General features: G+C 41.6%; 1 protein-coding gene across 3 annotated transcripts in view; it reads right to left on the reverse strand.

Annotated features, from left to right (window-relative positions):
* Positions 1 to 945: 945 nt before the first annotated feature.
* Positions 946 to 20,495, reverse strand: part of pax5 (paired box 5) — a 39,384-nt gene continuing 19,834 nt past the window's right edge. For 2 of the 3 annotated variants that reach the window (XM_072462709.1, XM_072462708.1), the window contains exons 6-11: positions 17,925 to 18,109; positions 11,281 to 11,407; positions 6,309 to 6,410; positions 3,005 to 3,091; positions 2,657 to 2,743; positions 946 to 1,416 (exon numbers count right to left, since the gene is read on the reverse strand). In XM_072462709.1, the coding sequence (XP_072318810.1) occupies positions 1,334 to 1,416; positions 2,657 to 2,743; positions 3,005 to 3,091; positions 6,309 to 6,410; positions 11,281 to 11,407; positions 17,925 to 18,109 (671 nt within the window). In that variant the 3' untranslated portion in view covers positions 946 to 1,333. The remainder of the gene's footprint in view (positions 1,417 to 2,656; positions 2,744 to 3,004; positions 3,092 to 6,308; positions 6,411 to 11,280; positions 11,408 to 17,924; positions 18,110 to 20,495) is intronic. The other variant, XM_072462710.1, reaches the window with a different exon arrangement.

Raw genomic sequence — 20,495 nt, forward strand, 5'->3', positions numbered from 1 at the left:
CTACAGAAGCAATGAACAGTCTTAAGCAAAACAATGAAACTGAGAATAACACTCGCAGACAATAGCCAAAACAACACCACACACCTTTGTTAAAGAAAGCATCATCACTAAAAGCTAAATTTTCATGGGAGTATTTCAAATACCTGTCAACATTGTGACTTTGTGTTTTTCTATTTCACTGATCACTGTACAAAATTGTCTGGATGGAAAGTGGGCCATATTACAAAACCAGTTTATATTAACCAGAAAGAAGTCATTATTTCAGTGGGAAAAGTTATGCTTCTCTGATGGATGTGAATGGGTAAGGCCTCAACCCTGGCGTCATGCATTGTCACTGCGCAGAATCAATGTGGCAACCATTTGTTTACTTATAATTCACCCAGGCAGTTTCATCTGTACCATAGAACAGTTTGTAAGTAAAATGTAAAGCAAATGAAAAAAAAAGGGAGGAGAAAAAATACTCAAATGGCGGCTTTAAGAAATGATTGAGTCTCTTTGTGCTTTTGTAGTTAGTCAGCCGATCCACTAGGGGGGCCCGTCTTTGGGGAGTTTCAAGAGAAATAGAAAGACAGTATTAAGTAAGTTCCATGGCTTCCTGTTTTCAGGGAGCGAAAAATGGCATTTTGTGTTGACTTGTACCAGGCGAGATATATCGCAGTCAATTTACATTTATCAACAAAGATAAAGATTAATATGAAGAAATGTCACTGCGTCATGTTCGTCATCATCACTATTCTATCACAACAGCATAACACACATAAATCGTTACAGGCATTAGTCACTCCCATAGCACAGAAAAGCTTCATAATATATTACTCTGTTTCTCCTTCATTATAAATAGCTCTTATATCTGGGCTGCGGGGGCAGGATAGCACCTTCATGTACAGTGACGCTCCCTGGGTCATTTAGATTTGGGGCTGTGCTTTTCATCTGGTTTGAAATGCCTTTTTGTTTTGTAAAGCTTAAAATGCCGTGGAACTGGAATGGCACGTTATGTCTGTTTTTCCTGCTATTCGGATACTTTCAGCAAAGGTGACAAAATGACAATGATTCAGTGGATTTTGGTCATTCAAAGTTTTGGGGAGTTGGATTGTCTTTTACATCACCGTTGGATGGCATAGATACACGATTGATTGACAGTGAATTTGCAGAAAGGTTTGCACTGATGAACTCACTCAACTGCACTCTGATCCCACTGGCGTGTTCGGAAACGTGGTCATGACAGTGGCGGATGCTGGACGATTTGTCAGCCTAGTCTAACTGGGAATGGTCTTCACAATGTCAAGTTCTGAGATGTCCCGGTGCTATCGCTCCCTCCCACATGTGGTCCTGGTCAGTGGCGGTCGTAGGCTGAGGCTGTAGCAGTAGCAGCAGGGCCAGCCCCTCGAGATGCCGCGCTATAGTAGTATGGTGACCCTGTGAAGATAAAAAAAACAATACACATCTTTAATACTACTGTACAGTGGAACTTATGTCACAATCATTCATTCAAATCCCTGATAATAGTGGCTAATTATTTAACAAATGTATAATCTGCTCATCAACAACCTCTCAGACGACTACTCATACAACAGAGGAAAGGAGGGTGAAACTGTTTGCCCAGGGACACAACCCATGCATTTGACCCATAGTTCAATGGGGCAACCTGTCAGGAGCAGTGAGACGCAGCGCCAGTTCTTGATCAGAACAAGGTTTGAGCTAGAGGATTGTTACCTATTGTGCATATTTTGTATGTTTGTGCCAGGGGGCAGGGGAAGTTAAACCCAAAATCTTCTTGCTGTGGGGCAAAAGGGCTAACCACTGAGCCACCACGCCGGCAACCTCCCTGTTAGCCGATGCCCAGTCCTTCACTTGAGTCACATTCACATAATATTACACTGGCTGTTACGCACCTTGTGAGCTTTACCCACTGAAAGGTGCTTTAGAAATATGTTTACTTACTTACTAACATTATATTGTACAACTCAGTGAGTAAAATAGAGTCAAAGTGCAAAATGCTAATTCTCTGAATGATCTGCCAGTTTCTGAATCTCAATGACTCGAGAACAGTGTTATCGGAGGAGTAAATGGCATGCATATGTAAAAGAGCTATCCTTTGACTCTATGGCAAATGTGAAATGAGCAGCAACAATACCTTCTGCAGATTGTATTGTACTTTTAATGTAAGAAATGAAAGGACTTCTATGAGATGACATGAGCAGATGAATCTAATGACCATAAAAGCTTTTTCTCAGACTGTTTGACCAATGAGACGAACTGCGAGCCAACTCACTTTCTTCTTTCTGATGATTTTCTTTTCATCTCGTAACCCACACACACCTTAAAGAGTCCATCTAAGTGCCAGTTTAAGCTACTGATCCCTTGAGTCTATTCTCTCCTCAGGGAAGAGGTCAATTCAATACTGTAACCTCAAAGCCACACACAGTGAAACTGCCACACTCACACCTGTCTCTGTCACTTCCATCCATCAAGATGGCCGCTCACTGGCAGGTTATGTCTGTCTACAGCGCAGGTAATCTCAAGGGGCTCTTTGGGAAGTGAGGCATTAAGCCTCTCTGATAAACTATGTAGTCCAGGACTTTAGGCACCTTCACTTCTCCCTCCACACTTTTTCAGCCGTTTGTCACTTAGGGATCGCTTCTCTTCTCTAACGTACCTTGCATCTGTCCTGCTTGGCTTGTGAAGAGACTGGAGGAGCAGCCAATTTCTGTGCCCAGGATAGAACCATAGTCCTGCTGAAATACTGTTGAGACGGGAAGGAGGAGAAAGAGAAGGTGGATTCAGTCAGTCAATTTTATTATTAGTTTATGTTCACATGTTCCTTGAGACCTATAAAGGAGAGGCCTTGATCTATTCCTGTTCAAAACTACCAAGACAATTACTATGACAGTCAAGCTAAGTAGTTATTTATATTTGTAAAGGATAAGAGGACATGGTGGCATTGATAGTTTTGTTTGTAGAACTAAACAATATTAGACACACATTAGAGGAGTCTGTAACATACCTAATAAACTAGGGTTTGGAAATCTCCACGATTCATTGTAAGTAGAATACTGAGGATGAGAATATGGACTTCCAGAGAAATCTCCTCCTGCAAAAAATGAAAAAATAAGTATAGAAGAGTTTAGTCATCATAACCACATCAGTTACAGTAATCTATGCACTTTTAGTATCTGTAAATGACACACAACATGAAAGTGATCGCTTGAGACTGAAGGAGAAGTTCCTCGTCGCTGTTTAAATTATATTTTCAGATTTAAGTGTGAATGCCGTCATTTGTATTGACTGCACTGGCCTGAGGGCTATTGGTAGTGACTGTTGAGCTGAGCTGGTGTGTAACGGCCTTGTGGATGATAGCATAGCTTTTCTCCCTCATTTACTTCTTGCTGTCTGGGGTCTTCTCGTTCTCTCATCTTCCCTTCACCCTGTTCTCTATATGCGCCTCTCTCTCTCTCTCTCTCTCTTTCTCTCTCTCTCTCTCTCTCTCTCTCTCTCTCTCTCTCTCTCTTTCTCTCTCTCTCTCTCTCTCTCCTCTCTGACGTCTAGCTCTCGCTCGCCCGTCACCCTTCACATCAAAACAACATTCTCCCCCGTTTCTTCTTCTCCTCTGCGGACTCTCCAGCGTTTTCATTTTTTCTCCTTTTTTTTCTTTGGTTTTTATCCTGAACCTTCACTCGTCCCGGGGGATCCCTATCCCATCGCTGACAGTCACGGACCCCAGTGCCCCCTCCTCCCTCTGCCTCTGGTTCTGTCGGTTCTGCCTCAGTGCTCTCCTACACCCCCTCCGAGTGTCAGCCCCCCTGCTGCACGCACAGACAGAGCGCACGGAGCAGCAGCAGAAGAAGTACAGAGTTGCTTGCTTAATGAAGGTATGATATTAGACAGAGCGGACAAAAAGAAGGATAATTTGCCTGAGAAGTGCTGAGATAAAACATGCCCACGTCAGAGAAGCAAAGTTAAGAGATTATCCCCTCCACTCATTCCGGGCAACATTCAGAGAACACAAAAGAGAATTTAGACACTGCATGGGACAATTTAGGTACCGTACACATAAAATTGTATGATGGTAATGAAGCTGAAGGAGAAACTGATCGACAAAACGAATGTAACTAAGGGTTAGCCATGCGTACACTTTGTTATATCACAAATTCAGTAACAACTTGTGTGTAAAGGCAGACATTATAATCTCTTTGGTATTTTGCCCCCGATTCCAAATCACACACTAGAATTAGATTTACCTGAATGATGATTTTATAATGTTTTATAATATTATTGGACCCAATGGAAACATGGGTGTAGATTGTATTGCACTTTTAATGTGTTCATGTATTTTGTGCAATGTATTAATCAAGGTATTAATTAAGTAGTTACTAAGCCTGAATAATTCTTATTAAAATATGTGTTTATTATCAAGTTCATGCTTTATTGGGGCTAATTAAAGTGCAGTTATCAATTAGAGTAACTGAGCTTCCTTGTGTTTTTTACATACTTAATATATACACAATTCTATGTCTTTATAATTTTAATTATTGGCATTTTGTTTCCACTGCAGTTTTCTATGTGGTCTGCATCCAATGCTTTGATCCACTTTTGGACCGACTTTTCTTTGTTTTGCTGAAGCTTCTATATATTTGTGTTTATCTGCGTCTGTCAGGTGGGGTCGGGATGCGGTCTCCATGGCATCCCCGGGTTCGAGCCTCCCTCCCCTTGTCAACACCGTAGTGACGGCGACGTGTCAGGTTGTGTGGGAGACGCGGACGTGGGTGAGAGGGGGGAGCTGTAGGAGGCTAAGGGGGCCCTCCCTGGTGTAGCTCGGTGTCAAGGTCGCACACTTCCAAACAATCGCATGCCAACACACACACAAATATGCTGTCAAACCTGAGCGCGGGACGGGCCAGTGCAGGGGGACAGGGCGACAGGGTTAGCCATCTTTAGACGTGCTGTTCCGACATGTCCACTGAGAATGTGTGAAAGTGAATGAGTGGGAATACAAAGAGGCCAGAACTTGTAAACAGTGTTTTGATGTTGTTTGGGTGTGGGTTTTTGTTTTTTTTCTTCTTCTTCTTCCCTCTGAGGTATACTTCGCACTGACCAATATTAGAAAGCAGAGGGAAAGCCAAGAGAAAATGGTCCAAGATTGAAACACAAAAGCTGCGTGGAAGGCGGAGTGGAAGGGAATGAATTAGTCGTGGGTCACTGGTGATTCTCATTAAAAACAAATTACTAATGTTGAGGAGGGACAGCTGTGCTACTGTGGCTGTTTTCTAACGATACACATGCACACGCAAACACTCAACACACACTTATACAGATGCATGCAAACGCACACGGCCCCCCTGGGAGCACTGTCAGGCGGAGTGGAGGGAGACAAGAAGAAGGAAGTGGCAAAGCTAAATACACCCCTGAAGATATAAAGAAGCTCCGGGGGGAATTGGGGCGGGTGCGTACAGTTACAGGTCTCTGCAGGAGGGAGCGGGGCTGGGTTACAGTAAGAGGGTGTGTGTAATTGACGGAACAATTAGACATAGTTTTTTATAACATGACATTTGTCCTAGTTTGGTCCTGGTTTGTGCCCAGTAAAGTCTTGATTTTGAACTCCGGTTTAGGTCCGGTCTAGTCCTTGTTTAATAACAAATTTAGTTTCAGTTTAGTTCCAATTTTGATGTGGTCGATGGGCAAGTGTGAACAAACGCTAACAATTCAACAACCTCTAGGGGATTTGTCATAACAAATAGCACATTTTGATTCATTATCTCAAGGACTATTGTATCCTAGGTCAATGTGAAACTACAACTATTTCATTATGGTATGTTCATATATGCACACTGCACATTGCGCCAAGAAATGTAAACTCAATGGATGCATATCTATTTTAATACCAATAGTATTTTCAAACTTTTGTTATGCCGGTGTTGGTAAAATGTTTAGTTACAGAATACTGAAAAACAATATTAGTGTATTTAAGTGTTTGTTTGTAACCTATTCTCTTCTCCAATCAGAGTACTCTAATACTTGTTGAGTTGCATTATATTATTGGCCTGATCACAAGCTTTGACATTTCTTTATAAATATGTTTTTGTCTGGAATCCTATCCTGCCTCTCTGATTTCAGATGGTCACAATTAATAGGTATATTAACCAATCAGAGAAACGCAACGTCCGTTCGTGTCTTAACAAACACGACGGCATAAAAAGTATGAGTAAAAAAAAAGAAACAAAGCACTAAATTCTATAAATCTGAGGTAAAAGAAGAATATTCAGAGGAGAAGTCACACGTGATACAAATTAGATCAAATGTGTACTACTTACCAGTAACCATGCCCGTGAGCGAAGGGGTGGAGTAGCTGCCCTGTCCAGTGGGAGGGACATGAGGAGGGTAGCCTGGCAGAGTTGTGCTGGCCAAGTCTCGACCTGTAACCACAACAATACATGATGCATGTTAATACTCTTTGTGGGTCCATTTGACTGGGAATACTCGTTTAAACTCTGGTATGTTGTACTTCAAGTGTTAAACAAAGGCTCAATGGACAAATGTTTTGTATTGGTGAGAACTTGGAACATGAATCCAATGATAATTGTTTCACTTTAGTAAATCTAATCTTGCTGTATAGATGCTCAGATGTGGTGGGAGATGTATTAAAAATTGGTAATATTGCAATGTTTGTATTAGAGCTATGCTAAATTAGAACAGTGAGTATATAATCTTAATTGAAAACTGTCAACAATGACCTCAAAAATGCAAAACATCTAGTGTAATTTTCAAAAGAAGGATATAAAGTCTCTATAAAGTTTCTGTGCGTTTGTGGATCATTTTAAGGTGCTTTCACATTTTGTGTTAGACCTCAAACAAGACATTTACGGTCATATTTTAGCACATTCTTCGTGTATGATTAAAATATTATTTCAATATTCTTATCAAGATAATACAAATTAATGTATCTAAATGTCCCTCCTAAATTAAAGGTGGAAATGTAATATGCTACTGGCGATCTGTAGGTGTCTAAAGTTTTGACACTGAGCACCTTACTATCAAATAACAATCACTTTTCATAGCAAACAACACCATAGTATATTGTTTACTTCCTCTTCGTTCTCTTTTACTTTGGGTGGTAGCCGCCCCCCCTCCCTCGACCTGTCACTTACGGGATAGGATCTATAACTGCATTAGACTACATGACAGTGTGTCGGCCCAAATCATTTCTCTGTGTTTGCACGTAGTCGACACTGGGAGTGCGCTGAGAGCGAGCCCACCATTCATCATCATCACAGGCCCTGCTCTTCCTCCACCCGTCCTACGCACCCAACATTTATCATCATCATAAACACCTCACATGCTAACACCATCAATCCCATTCACTTCCCTTCCACTTAACCACTGCTAACTAACTGGGAGCAAGAGGAAGCGGGGAAGGGAGAAAACAACAGCACGATGGCAGAAAACGGAAAACCAGGAAATGTACTTTGCTTAATAATGCCAGAATTTGCCAATTAATGGAGGCTGTGTTCTTTAATTTGTATTGGGGAAATTAAATCATTGGTGCATGTCAACTGGTGCTTGATATTCACTTAACATTAAGGTCACTTGCGGATCTTTAATTTGTGTTTCATTTTAATTATATGATAGAATTCGTTAACAATCTGTTGTTCTATTACACGTCTGCAAAAACCTTCACTGTACGTGTCCTGGGGCAAAATGCAAAGACTGCTGCCAAAGCTGCCACTCATCACATCAAATGGGACGGACTTCAACCCAAGCCGGGACACATCAGGGGTAAAAGTGTTATCTAATGAACCCTTAGACAACGAGATGGTTGGATCAACGTTTAACTTAAAAATTGGATGTTTACATTTTTGTGGCCCAATCTTGCAAAAATCTGAAAATGCATCAAATCTGTAAAAGTTAAGGATCATTTTAATTTATCTGGGCTTGGGACCAATGCAATTTTAAAAAATCCCATGTGATTGTGGTAAATTGCTTATTAGTAGATAACGTGGAAGTTGAAATTGATACATAAAAATCTGAAATAACTCTAAATAATGGTTCCCTTAATTTATTCAAGCAATTCTCCCATCTCTTCATGTTCCCATGCTCTTACCCTCACAGTGCATTTGTTTGCTCCCTGCCCGCTCCTCTGTCCTCTTTGCTGTCTCGGCGTAGTAAAGTTTTTCTCAGTGTTTGACGCGACAGCCAGGCATTAGTGCAGACGGTCTACTCATCCGCTCAGGGTCAGTGCACAGGGCAAGAGGAGTGGGAGGAGAGGGAGGAGAGGGAGGAGAGGGTGGACCGCAGCTCACATGGACTCTCCACTGCCCAACTTAGAGGGGCCAGACAGGGCCACATCCTTCGAGGTGCGCGTGTGTTTGTGAAAATGTACGGCCGTTGTGTTGATGTGTCTGTTTTCTGCAGCTTTGCCGTAGAGGTCAACCAGCAAGTACAAGTCTCCTCTGAACGGCTACAGATGAACATGCTTTGTGTCTCTCATACACTGTCTATCTATCCACTGAAGCCAACACAAGTCAGGGAGCCAACACAAGTAAGGGAGACTGCTTTTGTTCTGAAATATTGCACTTGTAAGTTAAATTGTATTGATTGAAACTTCAGCTACATGAGACGTTTCACTCCCAAGCCTTTATATATATGCAACATTTTATTTAAGAGATGTAGCGTTTATATTATTACATATCTAATTTATTGTAAAAAGTGATTACAATTGTGGTTATGTCCTTTTAAGCACAGTGAGTAGAGGATGCACATAAGAAAGGTTATACTGTACAATTGAAGCTATTGCTAAAAATCAAGACCTCACGGCCTCAATAATACTGTGTGAAACATGCCGACATCTGATCCCCTAGAGGGAGCTATTCTGAGACCAAAGGCAGGAAACAAAATGCATGCATAATATTCCAAAGATGTGCGCATATGTGTTTGCATGCATAAGCTGAAATGGAAATTGTATCCCTCTCTTTCTCCCTCTCCTCTTTTCCTCACTTCTCTGTTGCTCCCTCTCTCCATTCCCGCAATCGTTTGGAGCAGGTAATATTCCTCAGTGGATTGGAAGGCCAGGAAAAAGGGCCCATTCACTGATATCCCAAAATCCCACCTCTATGATTCCTCTCATTACAGATGGGAACGTCCAAGGCTTGTCCAAGTGCTCCCCGGTCTACTCTTAATTAACCAGTGCCGCTCCCAGTGCCCCTGAATAGAGCTTGACGTCTGCTCCATCCCTCCACTGCACTGCTCCATCTTTGCTCTGGGCTTTCTATCTCTCCAGAGAGACACCGAGCTCTTTAAACAGGTTGAGTACTTTGAATAGTTATGTTCATTTACAGTCAGAAAGGACAATAATTCCCCCTATGATATTAAGTGGTTCACATTTGAATAAAGGGATGTGATCTCCAACTGAAAAGGGTTTTGGCCTCAACAATAGGTCTGATTTTGAACATGTGAGTGTAGGAACACTTTAATGTATTTAATGTCTTTGTCAAAATAGTAGGGATGTCATGATATAAAATGTTTGTGTTGATTTATGTGAGAAAAAAACATCACGATTAATGAGATTACAGGGAAATATTGTTTAACAAATTACTACTGGTATTCATCAAGTTTGTGACCAGCTTTATGAAACTGAATTGTCTGAATGACAAACTGAAGCAAATGTGAAAAAACTTTTAATTTAGGTTTTTAATTATTTTTAGTTATTGCAATCAATGAAAAAAAGTTGCCACTTTGATTCAACTAAGTAAATAGAATAGATACGAGCGTCCTACTGACTTAATGTCTGACTAAATGACTACAGGCCTGTGGTGCTGACGTCTGTAGTCATGAAGTCTGGTCTTGCTCCACCTCAAGTCCTTCACCTCCCCCCTGCTGGACCCCCTGCAGTTCACCTACAGAGCCAACAGGTCTGTCGATGACGCCATCAACCTGGAACTCTATTTCATCCTGCAGCATCTGGACTCCCCTGGATCCTATGCCAGGATCCAATTTGTGGACTTTCAACACCATCCTCCCTGCTCTGCTCCAGGACAAGCTCTCCCAGCTCAACGTGCCTGACTCCACCTGCAGGTGGATCACTGACTTCCTGATGGATCGGAGGCAGTGCGAGCGGCTGGGGAAGAACGTCCCAGACACGCGGACCATCAGCATAGGAGTACCACAGGGCTGTGTACTTTCTCCCCTGCTCTTTTCCCTGTACACGAACTGCTGCACCTCCAGCCACGACTCTGTGAAACTGATCAAGTTTGCGGACAATACCACCCTCATCAGGCTCATATTGGACGGGGATGAGTCCGTCTACAGGAGGGAGGTGGACCGGCTGGTGTCCTGGAGCAGCGGTAACAACCGTGGACTTCAGGAAAGTCACATCCCCCCTCACCATGACAGACTCTCCTATCACCACCGTGGACTCTTTCTGCTAGTGGGAGCCCACCATCATCAAGAAGGCCGAGCAGAGGATGTACTTCTTGCGGCAGCTGAGGAAAGCCAAGCTTCCAGTGGAGATGATGGTGCAGTTCTACACAGCCATCATTGAGTCCATCCTCACCTCCTCCATCACTGTGTGGTACGCTGGAGCCACAGCCAGGGACAAACAGAGACTACAACTCATTGTGCGCTCTCCTGAAAACGTGATCGGCTGCAGACTTCTATCTCTGCAGGACCTGTACGTCTCCAAGGACTCTGGGACGTGCAGGTCGGATCACCGGCTGACCCTTCTTCACCCTGGACATGGTCTATTTGAGCCACTCCCCTAAGGCAGGAGGCTACAGAACCACAAGAACAGTCTCTTTTCCTCTGCTGTTGGACGCATAAACATTTAACACTGCTTTTTTCACTATTCTGACCATCTGTAAATTGTGTATATACTCATAAGTCTATTTTTAATTTATTAGTCAATTTTAAAATGTATGCATGCCCATTTGATATATTTTGCTATTATTGTTATTATTATTATTATTATTATTATTATTATTATTATTATTATTATTATTATTCACTGTTCTATGCTACATGTTAATGCCAAAGCAAATTCCTAGTTTGAGAATTTTGATTCTCTAACAATGGCAATAAACCTTTTTCCTGATTCTGATTTTGATTCTACTGGATAATTTCAGTGCAGGTGAGCTACAACACGGTATTTCAACCCAACCGATGCAGTGAGTGGCATCTATGTGGAAAGACAAATCCCGTGGTCATGGAAAATATGCCAGTATATTTGAGAAGGGTCAAATAATTGGCATCAAGCTCAGAAAACATCGAAGCAGAAACGAATCAGTTGTTTACCTGGTACTAGTGAGTAGGACTGAGGACCAGAAACGGCGGCGCCTAAGTCCGTGCCTGGATTGGCCAAACTGCTCTTCATTTCATCCAGCCCGCCGGCGAGCGAGGCCATGGCCGAGTAATCTGAAGTCTGCAAGCACAACAAAACATAGAGAAATATAACATTTTCTGGTGCAACATGAATATACAGTTGTTCCTTACAGCTAAGATCAATCTGAGTACATCTCTAGCATGTGGCTATTCCCCCCTATACATGCCCACACTCAGCCGCACACAAACTTTATTGATCTGTTTACAAAGACAGGGATTTACTGTACAACCAAGTCCAACAGTCTATAACCACAGGATCAACTTGCTCTTTCTCTTCATCTCCCCTCATCCTCACAGACACACAAACACGCACACTCACACGGCATCACACAAATCACAGCGAACACAAAGCCTTGTCTCCCCAGATACCTACAACAAATAACAACTGTGATCATCTCGGCACACCAACACAGTGTCCGATGCCTGAACACTCGTGAGGTCTGGATTTCAGTCGGAGAAAAAATAAGTAGAGTGACAAAATGATGGTGCTGTAAAAAAAAAAATCGCTGCCCAGATTTCTATTTTATTAATGTTTTTAGTATTAACACTGAAAAAGAAAGAATCGGATCTTGAATAGTTTTACAACGATCAGGACAAATGATATCACATTCTATTTTGTGTAATTACTTTTTTTTAAAGGAAAAAGGAAATTACCATATATTATCTTAAATAAAGTGTTTTGTTAACATTGTGGGATCAAAATTGGTGTTAAGAATCAGGCTTTTTACTTGGTATTTGAATGAGTGAAGTGAAAACTGGGACAATACCAGTATAGATGGTATGGATGTATTATTTAGTATCTTCTTTTGAATACAAATACAAATAATCATGAGAATACGTCAAACTCATATTGTGCTATTTGGACATTCAAAGACGCTTTACAATACAAGAAAGAAGATACAATACTTGATTCAAGTATTTAAATCAGACAATACAAAAAATAATACAAGTATCATTGTCAACTTAGCCAGATGTAAAGGTTCAAAATGATCTCACATCTATTCCAATTGACTTCTACCTAGTCTGTAGATGTAGATGTCACAATGGAGGCAAAAGTAAAACAGACTGTCCCCTGCCTCCTTAAACACAGATGGATGAATGGATAGTCTCATCACCTGTGTGTGACCCCATCCCTCCATCAGTGACCATCGATCTTTATCAGCTGTTATGTGAATCACAGAGTATGGTGATTTAGAGAGCAGCCGCTGACAGTGATGACCAGCAGATTAAACACTGCAGAGTTTCAGGGCTACACACAAGGAACTTCTGTTTCTAATGTCGGATTCTATTTATTTACTTATTGTTGTAATTTATTTTATTTTTTGAGGGTAAGTGGAAGATGAACAAACTATCAGGTCCTTGGATTGGATATGAACAGTTAGTTATGGACACAAAGGGCCATTGACTTTTGCCTTTATACAAAATGCCAACTTGAGCCTTATAAACAAACAAAAGCTAGTGCTGTTCTTTTCTTGCATCTAATGATTCTTCTTTAGAATATCATTGATAGTGGTGAGTTCTGTATCCGTCTCCTGTAATGAACCTCAGAGCTGAATGATGAATCGAGTTCAGAGGTTTTAACACTGTTGCAGTAGAATGCATATATATACAATATCACCATAATCTAGAACTGAAAGAAATGTAGCCTGGATTTACTGTTTTCAACTATTAAGCAGAAAACATGTTTTATTTCTAAAGAAGAATGAAAATCTGGCTGTAAGATTATTTGTCAGTTTATCATCGACCCAGATGCCCAGGTATTTGTATTGGGGTACATGTTCAATCATATTGCCATCAAGCGTAAAAATAGATATATTCATATACAGAAACAGCATGAGCTCTATTTGTGAGGTCATCGGAAAACATTTTTTTAGAATTTGTATCGAACCCAATAGCATCCAAACGATCCAAGAGAATACTGTGATCTACAGAATCTAAGGCCTTTGACAAATTAGCAGCACATTCTTCATGATTGTCCAATGCATTAGCAATATCATTTATAACTTTGGTAGCAGTTGTGATATTGCTATGCCCTGGTCCAAATCCAGACTCGTAGCTATTTAAAATTGAATATTTGGTTAAGAAAGCTCGCACCTAGTTACTTCTTAGCTTCTCCGAGAGTTTTGCTAAGCAGGATAGTTTTAAGATTGGACAGAAATTATCCAAATCATTTCTCTGGCCTCCTTGGGAAAACTGCTTTTGTTCTCCCTTTGCACATAGTAATGGGATACTTTCAGTGTGAATTGTGAGATTAATAAATATAAAACTAGTGTCCCAACAAGTTTTATTTATTGATTTATTTCCAATTCTGTGCATTGCGTGTCTGCTCTTACCCTCTTAGCCTGTACATGTTGGAGCTGACCTGTAAGTGTAGGTGTGCGTTTGTGCTCACTGACCTCTTAAACACCCCTTAGTTCGTCAGCACACAACACAACCACTGGACTGTGACCTGCCAAATAAGAGCTTTACTCCCTACTACACACATCTCTGTCCGCCTTTTACGATTTTCGACACATTTTAAGTCCTATTTTCCTGTCTCACCCCTTTCGCTTTATATATCTGTAGTTTTTATTTCCTTCCCCCTTTAGCTGCCCCCCTGTCTTGTTGTAATGGTGTTTAATGTGTCCACGTTTCCATGTAGATTGGTGGGTATGAATGGGGGTTTGGGGGGCTTGGGGGGTTTGGGGGGCTTGGCGGCCGGGGCTGACACAAGAAGGGGTGTGCGGCTGTAATTGGCCATGATGAAGTTTGGCCAGTGGGGTGACAGGCCTGCTAAGGAAGATGGATCATTCTCATTCGCCCCCGTAAATGTTGTCAATTCCACCGTTCATACAGCGCCATCAACCCTCATCAAAAAGCGGGTGGGGGAGTGAATGTCGGGCCAAGAGGAAGGGTTGGGGTTTGAGAGAAAGGGGCAGGACGGGTTTTGGAACTACTCTATGGACTATGGTATAGTCTTCAACAAAATATATTTTTAATTCACTTAATAATCAATAATATTTTTGGTCAAGCCATTTGATTGGGGAAACATCAGAAGACACCTTTTATGAGAAGATCAATGTAAATTCTTTAAATAAAAGCCACAAATGATCGTTCATGTTCATCATATTAAACAATTGCATTACAGCTCTGGCACTTTGCATGCATAAAACTATGTAAAAGAAGGCTGCTGATTGAAAAAAAAAAAAGCTTGGATTATCTGTATTCTGGCTTCATATCAAAGTCGTCTAATACTTTTTCAACTTAATTAATGAGTCAAACTAAAACACTTGCCAAATTGACATCTTCTGTATTGTCAGCCCTTCGAGCTCTCTCCGCACAGCAGATTGGTACAGTGCCTCTGAGATGGAAGTGTAATCGTTTGGTCAAAATCTCACATCAATAACAGATGAGCCCTAATCGGGCCTAGACACATGCACACTTACGCGCGCACACACACATACACAAAAATGTGCATATGCTCTGTCAACCTGCACTATTTGCATAATAGTATTTCCCCTTTTCTCCATTCTCCAATAGCTTCTGATTTCTCCATCTCTCTCTGGCATTGTCTTGTGTCGCCCCTGATAGAAAAGGGCTGGACCATAAACAAACAAATCCCTCAGAGGCTCTCAAACTGAGACAGCCACTGTGGGGAAACAATTAATCTGTGCTTAAAAAGAGCTTGGTGTATCTTCTTCAGTGGAAATCCCTTACACGTAAAAAACATTTTAGACACAATATGGTGTATGATTTATATAAAATTAATACATTTTTAAAATTTGCACAGCATGGTTTGCCTACTGCTTTGGAACGCACATTATATGGGTTAAAAGTGAACTTTTATTATTTTTTTTACTTTGCTGCATTGCAATATGTCTTTAATAAATGGGTAATTATCTGAGTTCCCGATCTTAATTCGCAGATTGAGAATGATCCTCGGATAAGAGTCGAAACGTTTCAACGAGTCCAGATGACTACAACTTAATCTTTTTCAACAAACCTTTGTTTCATTAAAACAAATAAATGCGCTTTACTTTTTTAATTTAAGCTTTTTTAATATCATGCAGTCTTAAGTGCATTTGGACCCAGGGCAGCCCAGATGGGTGTGGTCTCTGCTGGGGCCCCTGATTTATCACCTGAGTAATATGAAGTGATTGAAAGGAAATTCAAATGAACTCTGTTGGACAGGCACCCACATGCACACTCATGTGCACCCACACATTAATAGCAGATCTTAATAGAGAAGAGTGAAAGGGGAAGAGATGAGAGCAAATGATGGCTTGTTAGCAAGAAAAGAAAAGGTTGGAGCAGGACGGGGCTACAGTAAGTGCTGTAGACAGATAAAATAAGATTTAGCTGCATGAAAGACATGAGTAATAGTATCATATTTGCTAAAGAAGGAAACTGAATACGACTTGCAAAGAAAATGTTTAAGAGAATCGTTCTTGTAAACAGGGCACAAGATTTGCACAGGACTAAAAATAATATGTGCAGTTATAGTTGTACGTAATATAATAGTTTGTTTAAATGTCTTCATAGCTTAGAGTCTGGAGTGGAAAACAAAGAAATCAAAACCTTATGTGTTTTTTAATGCAACAGTATTTTTCCTTGTGGATGAAGTGAATAATAATTTTCTTAATTTGTCTGTACCACGAGTTATGTAGGATTGAATACATCTGCAGATGTAGGAGACCATAATGTTATTCCATTTGAAATACAGTGCAATACAAATGCATCTTCCAATAGCAATGCCCAGTGCAACCTATACTATTTGAACACAAGGCAGCTTATGTTTTATTAGTGTCATTATCTTTTTAGTCCTATAAGCATTGCATTCCTCAGCTGGCCCCCACCACTGCAGCAAACATAATGTTTTTTTATGAACGTCCGTCACAACACAGCTTGACCCTCCTTGACCAGCCTCCAGCACACATCCACGCACACATCCACACACACATCCACACACACATCCACACACACATCCACACACACATCCACACACACATCCACACCTCCGCCGCACACAAGGAGGCTGGGCCGGAGCTGTCAGAGTGTCAACGTAAGGGATATGACTGTCAATCAACCCCCCTGGGAAATGCAGGGGGGTGATCAGCGAGACAGGAGCACAGTTTGAGACAGATAGTGATGTACATGTGTGTGTGCGTGTGCGTGCGTGCGTGTGTGCATGTGTGTGTGTGCCTGTTTATAATCACAATGCTGTTTGCTAAAGCCATTTTGACCCAGGGGTGACCCAAGCCTTAATACCTCCCCTATCCCTGTGCCTGACCCCAGCGGCTTGACCGCTCTCATGGCCGACACTGACCTGGGAATCATGTGCATTATAGTCCTGAGTCATACCAGTCTATAGAGGGACTAGCACTGCTCCCTAACCGACCTCTCGCCCTCACCCCACTCCACTACTCATGTCAGTCAGAGGCGACTTGAATAGCCTAAAAAGCCCAAATCTGCCCTATAGGTCTAAGGCTGCAACCTACTTGTGCTGCTATGTACTTCTACACAGCTAATGTGTTTGTCCTTTTGGCCTTGACTTTGCTTGAGTAAATAAACAAGAAAAGGCAGATCTTCAAAGATTTTCTAAAGAGCATTTAAGACAGAATATTTTTATTCCTTAATTATTGACTAGAGGGCTGCAGATTAGAAAATATCTGAGAAACAGTAGCAAGAATACAAATGCACCTGTTTTGCTTTTGTTATTCAGTGGACTCCATGCACCTGTCTATTTCACTCAGATTTACATTATAGAGAATCCAAAGGGCAGGAGGTCATTTTAAATGCAGCAGTTACCTACAATAACACACAGCACTTCCCTGCGTAGTCTCTCCCACTCAAACACACAAAAACACATTCCCAAGATGCATCATCAGCATGCGGACGGTTCTGAGGGTGTCCCTGAGCAGCAGGAAGTGAGGTCATAATGAGGCATCAGGTCAATATGCTCATTAACCCCTGGAGTGTGTCTCGATTATAGGAACATCAATAGGCTACTCTTGACTGGCTCCATCAGCCTTCTCAAGTCTAACTAGTCAGGAGCAGGAAAACACACTCAGATGCTAATGATTATGCAGTTGTGATTAAATACATGCAAATAGACTTCGAAGGGGCTATATTAGTACATTTTGAACTTGTTTCATTTCCGTCTCTTTGAGCAGTCCTAATAAATTGTCACACAGATCCACAAAAGCATTGTATAGTATATAGTATTACATAATGTATCAACTGTATGAGAGTGGCATAGCAAGGCATAGCAGGCAGGGCAGGCTTTGAGTTGCAGTTGAAGCAGCGAGAACCAATCAAAAGCTGTAGCTGCAACGATTGCTTATGCTAAGCTTGGAAATATTAGCAAACAAACAGGGCTATTTTAGCATGAAAAGGGATTGGCAACCAAACCACTGTGACACACATAATCAAATTATTTTCTTATGCTTGAGTACCATAATAATTTGGTACCTTATTACGTCATTGGAGAACTATATTTTCAATACAGGTTGTCACAGTGTATGTTGACTCCCTCCCTCCAGCCCTAGCCTGGAGCCTGCACTGTACTATGCCCTTACCTTGCCACAGTCTGGGCTCATATACAGCTCGGGGCAGGCCTGCATTGGACTGGACATCTGTCTGTCAAACAGGCGATCCAATACCTCTATCTGTTGCGGAGAGAACAGTTCCCCTCTCATCTGCTTTCGGAGGAAGTCCCGCCCACTGTGGCCGTGCCCATTGGCCAATGGCGACTCCTGCATACCTGTGCAAACAAGAGAGACACGTTAAAGATTACATTTGATTGAGAAATTGGGTATTTAGAGCAGAAAATATTCATTTGATGAGAAAATTCAAAGGTCTAGACCAGTCGCTCCAATGAACTGATTGTGTGAAAAGGTTATACAAAATGGTTTTACTTCACATGATCCTTTTCACTACGCGCTCTACCCATCTAGCTACACTCCCAGACGCACAAATATATATTTCTCGGCTCTCCTTATTGTCTGTGAGCTCCCATATCCTGTAGTTCTTGCGAGGCTGAGGGACTGAACGAGACAATTACAAGAACCCTGAAGAGTCGTGCCCCACACATGATTAGAAAAAAAGATAAAGAGAAAAGGGGGATGAGGGAGAAAATCCCCTGCTATAGGCTCAATTCATTGGGCAAACCACTGCAGAGAGTCCATTTTAGTCCTGGGGTCACTGTGTGTTTGGGTTTGGTGAGAAGGTGCGCTTGGTGCTGGGGAGAGTGATATGACAGGGAGGTGGGGTGGGGGTTGGGGGAATAAAATGTCTATTACCATTCAGCTTCTGAGTCATATGTAGCTCAGACAAATCCCATGTGATGAAGCAAAAAGAGAGAGTGCAATGATGAATGGCTTTTGAAACTAGCTATTTGTACAGATTTCTTTATATGTCTTTTAGGGTTGTTTTTTGACAGCCTTCATACAATGAATGTTAAGTTCTTGTAATATAAGTAGCTTGCATTGTATTTTACATTCACTCTCTGCATTTGATAGTGGTAATAATGATGATAATGCATTGGATTTGTATAGTACCTTTCATGTACATTCATACTTGGCAATGTGAATTAAGTATCTTTAAGGACACAACCGTTTCTATCTGGTTTTCCTTCCATGCTCTAACCAGGCCTTGCTTTGATCGGGCATTGACAAGGTGACATGACAACAAACAAAAGTGGCCAGCTACGTCAGTTCCCTCTTTAATCACCACCAGTTACAAGACCACTCTACCAACTGAACCACTGTCACCCCCTGAATGGGCAGAAAAGGGTATCAGAGGTAATGTATTAAAAGTATTAAGAATGAAGAGAAAAGGAAGCCGTTAGTACGGCAATGTATAATCATTTGAAGACCATGAAGAGCAAAGGAGGCAGTGTCCATGTTGGCCAAATTGAGATGGTTTGGACACAAAAACTGGATGTTAAGCTCTGGATTCCCTGGCAGAATGATCAGAAAAGAAGAGCAAGGAGTAGGTTAACAGATTGAGCTGAAACGAAAATCAAAGGAAGGTGGGCAGCAGCTCTGGCTGTTTACCCACAAACTGAACAGAGATTTGATCCTACTGACATTGTATACTGCGGTTGTGTCATTGGACCAGACACTTTACCAAGATCTTTGGAGTAGCGGTATTGCAGAACTGTAGCTATCATAGTACCAACTGTATCTCGCCACAAGAAACTCCCCATTCCTCCTCAGTCCTCTTTCTCCTGCTCTCACAAACACTCCTTTTCGATCATAATCTCTGTCCCCTCGCGCACACCTTCAGCAGAGTGCAGTCAGTGTATGAAGCTGGTCCCCGGTGACAGACCAATCAGGGTGGAGATAAAACCCATATGATGCTTTAGCCTGGTAACCCACTGCGACCCATTTAATCCCACTGGCCCGTCCCCATCATGGAATTCAATTGATCAATCATGTAGCTCTGATGGCACTATTTCAGCCAGCTTATTGCTTTCTGCTGTCACTCTGTCTCGCACATAAACACCACCTGAGATAGTGACCGTCCTGCCCACACTGACCGAGGCGGCTGCAATCTCACCACGGACACATTAACATATTGAGAAGATGAGTGGTTATTTGGGTGTGTGTTTGAGCATGTTGTGGAGTAGTAGCTTGATATCCGGCCTCATTGTATTAGCGGTTGGGTAAAGAAACTCATTGGCGTGACGGGTTAAATCCCATTCACACAGCAGCCTCTATCTCTACGAGCCGGTCTCAGAAGGGAAGCGTTCGTCTTGCCTCTTTTTCAGAGCAGAACAAAACAAACAATGACGCCTTATTGTTCTGGCCTCTCTGCCTTTTGCCACTCTCTTCCGGCTTCTCTGTCCATCTCCTTAACTCCCTTTCAATTCCTCTTGCTCTCTCTTTGATCCTGGTCCCTCATTACTATATGCAGGTATCTCACTAGAAATTCAAGGACAGATGAAAATACCCTGGATAATAACATTGATTTTCATTTTTGATTTTTACCATTTTTGATTTATTTAGTGAGAAGATTTAAGACCGTTCAAAAGTTGCCTTGAAATGCATGCCTTTGGGGAAAATTGACAAATTATGAAAAGTATTTTCAAAATTGTTATTTTACCTGTATTTAACCAGTAAAGATAACTAATCTTTTTTTCAAGT

Source organism: Eucyclogobius newberryi, unplaced genomic scaffold (assembly GCF_026437365.1).
Source record: "Eucyclogobius newberryi isolate DKJ021-1_F unplaced genomic scaffold, fEucNew1.0.hap1 SCAF_4, whole genome shotgun sequence".
Classification (NCBI taxonomy): domain Eukaryota; kingdom Metazoa; phylum Chordata; class Actinopteri; order Gobiiformes; family Gobiidae; genus Eucyclogobius; species Eucyclogobius newberryi.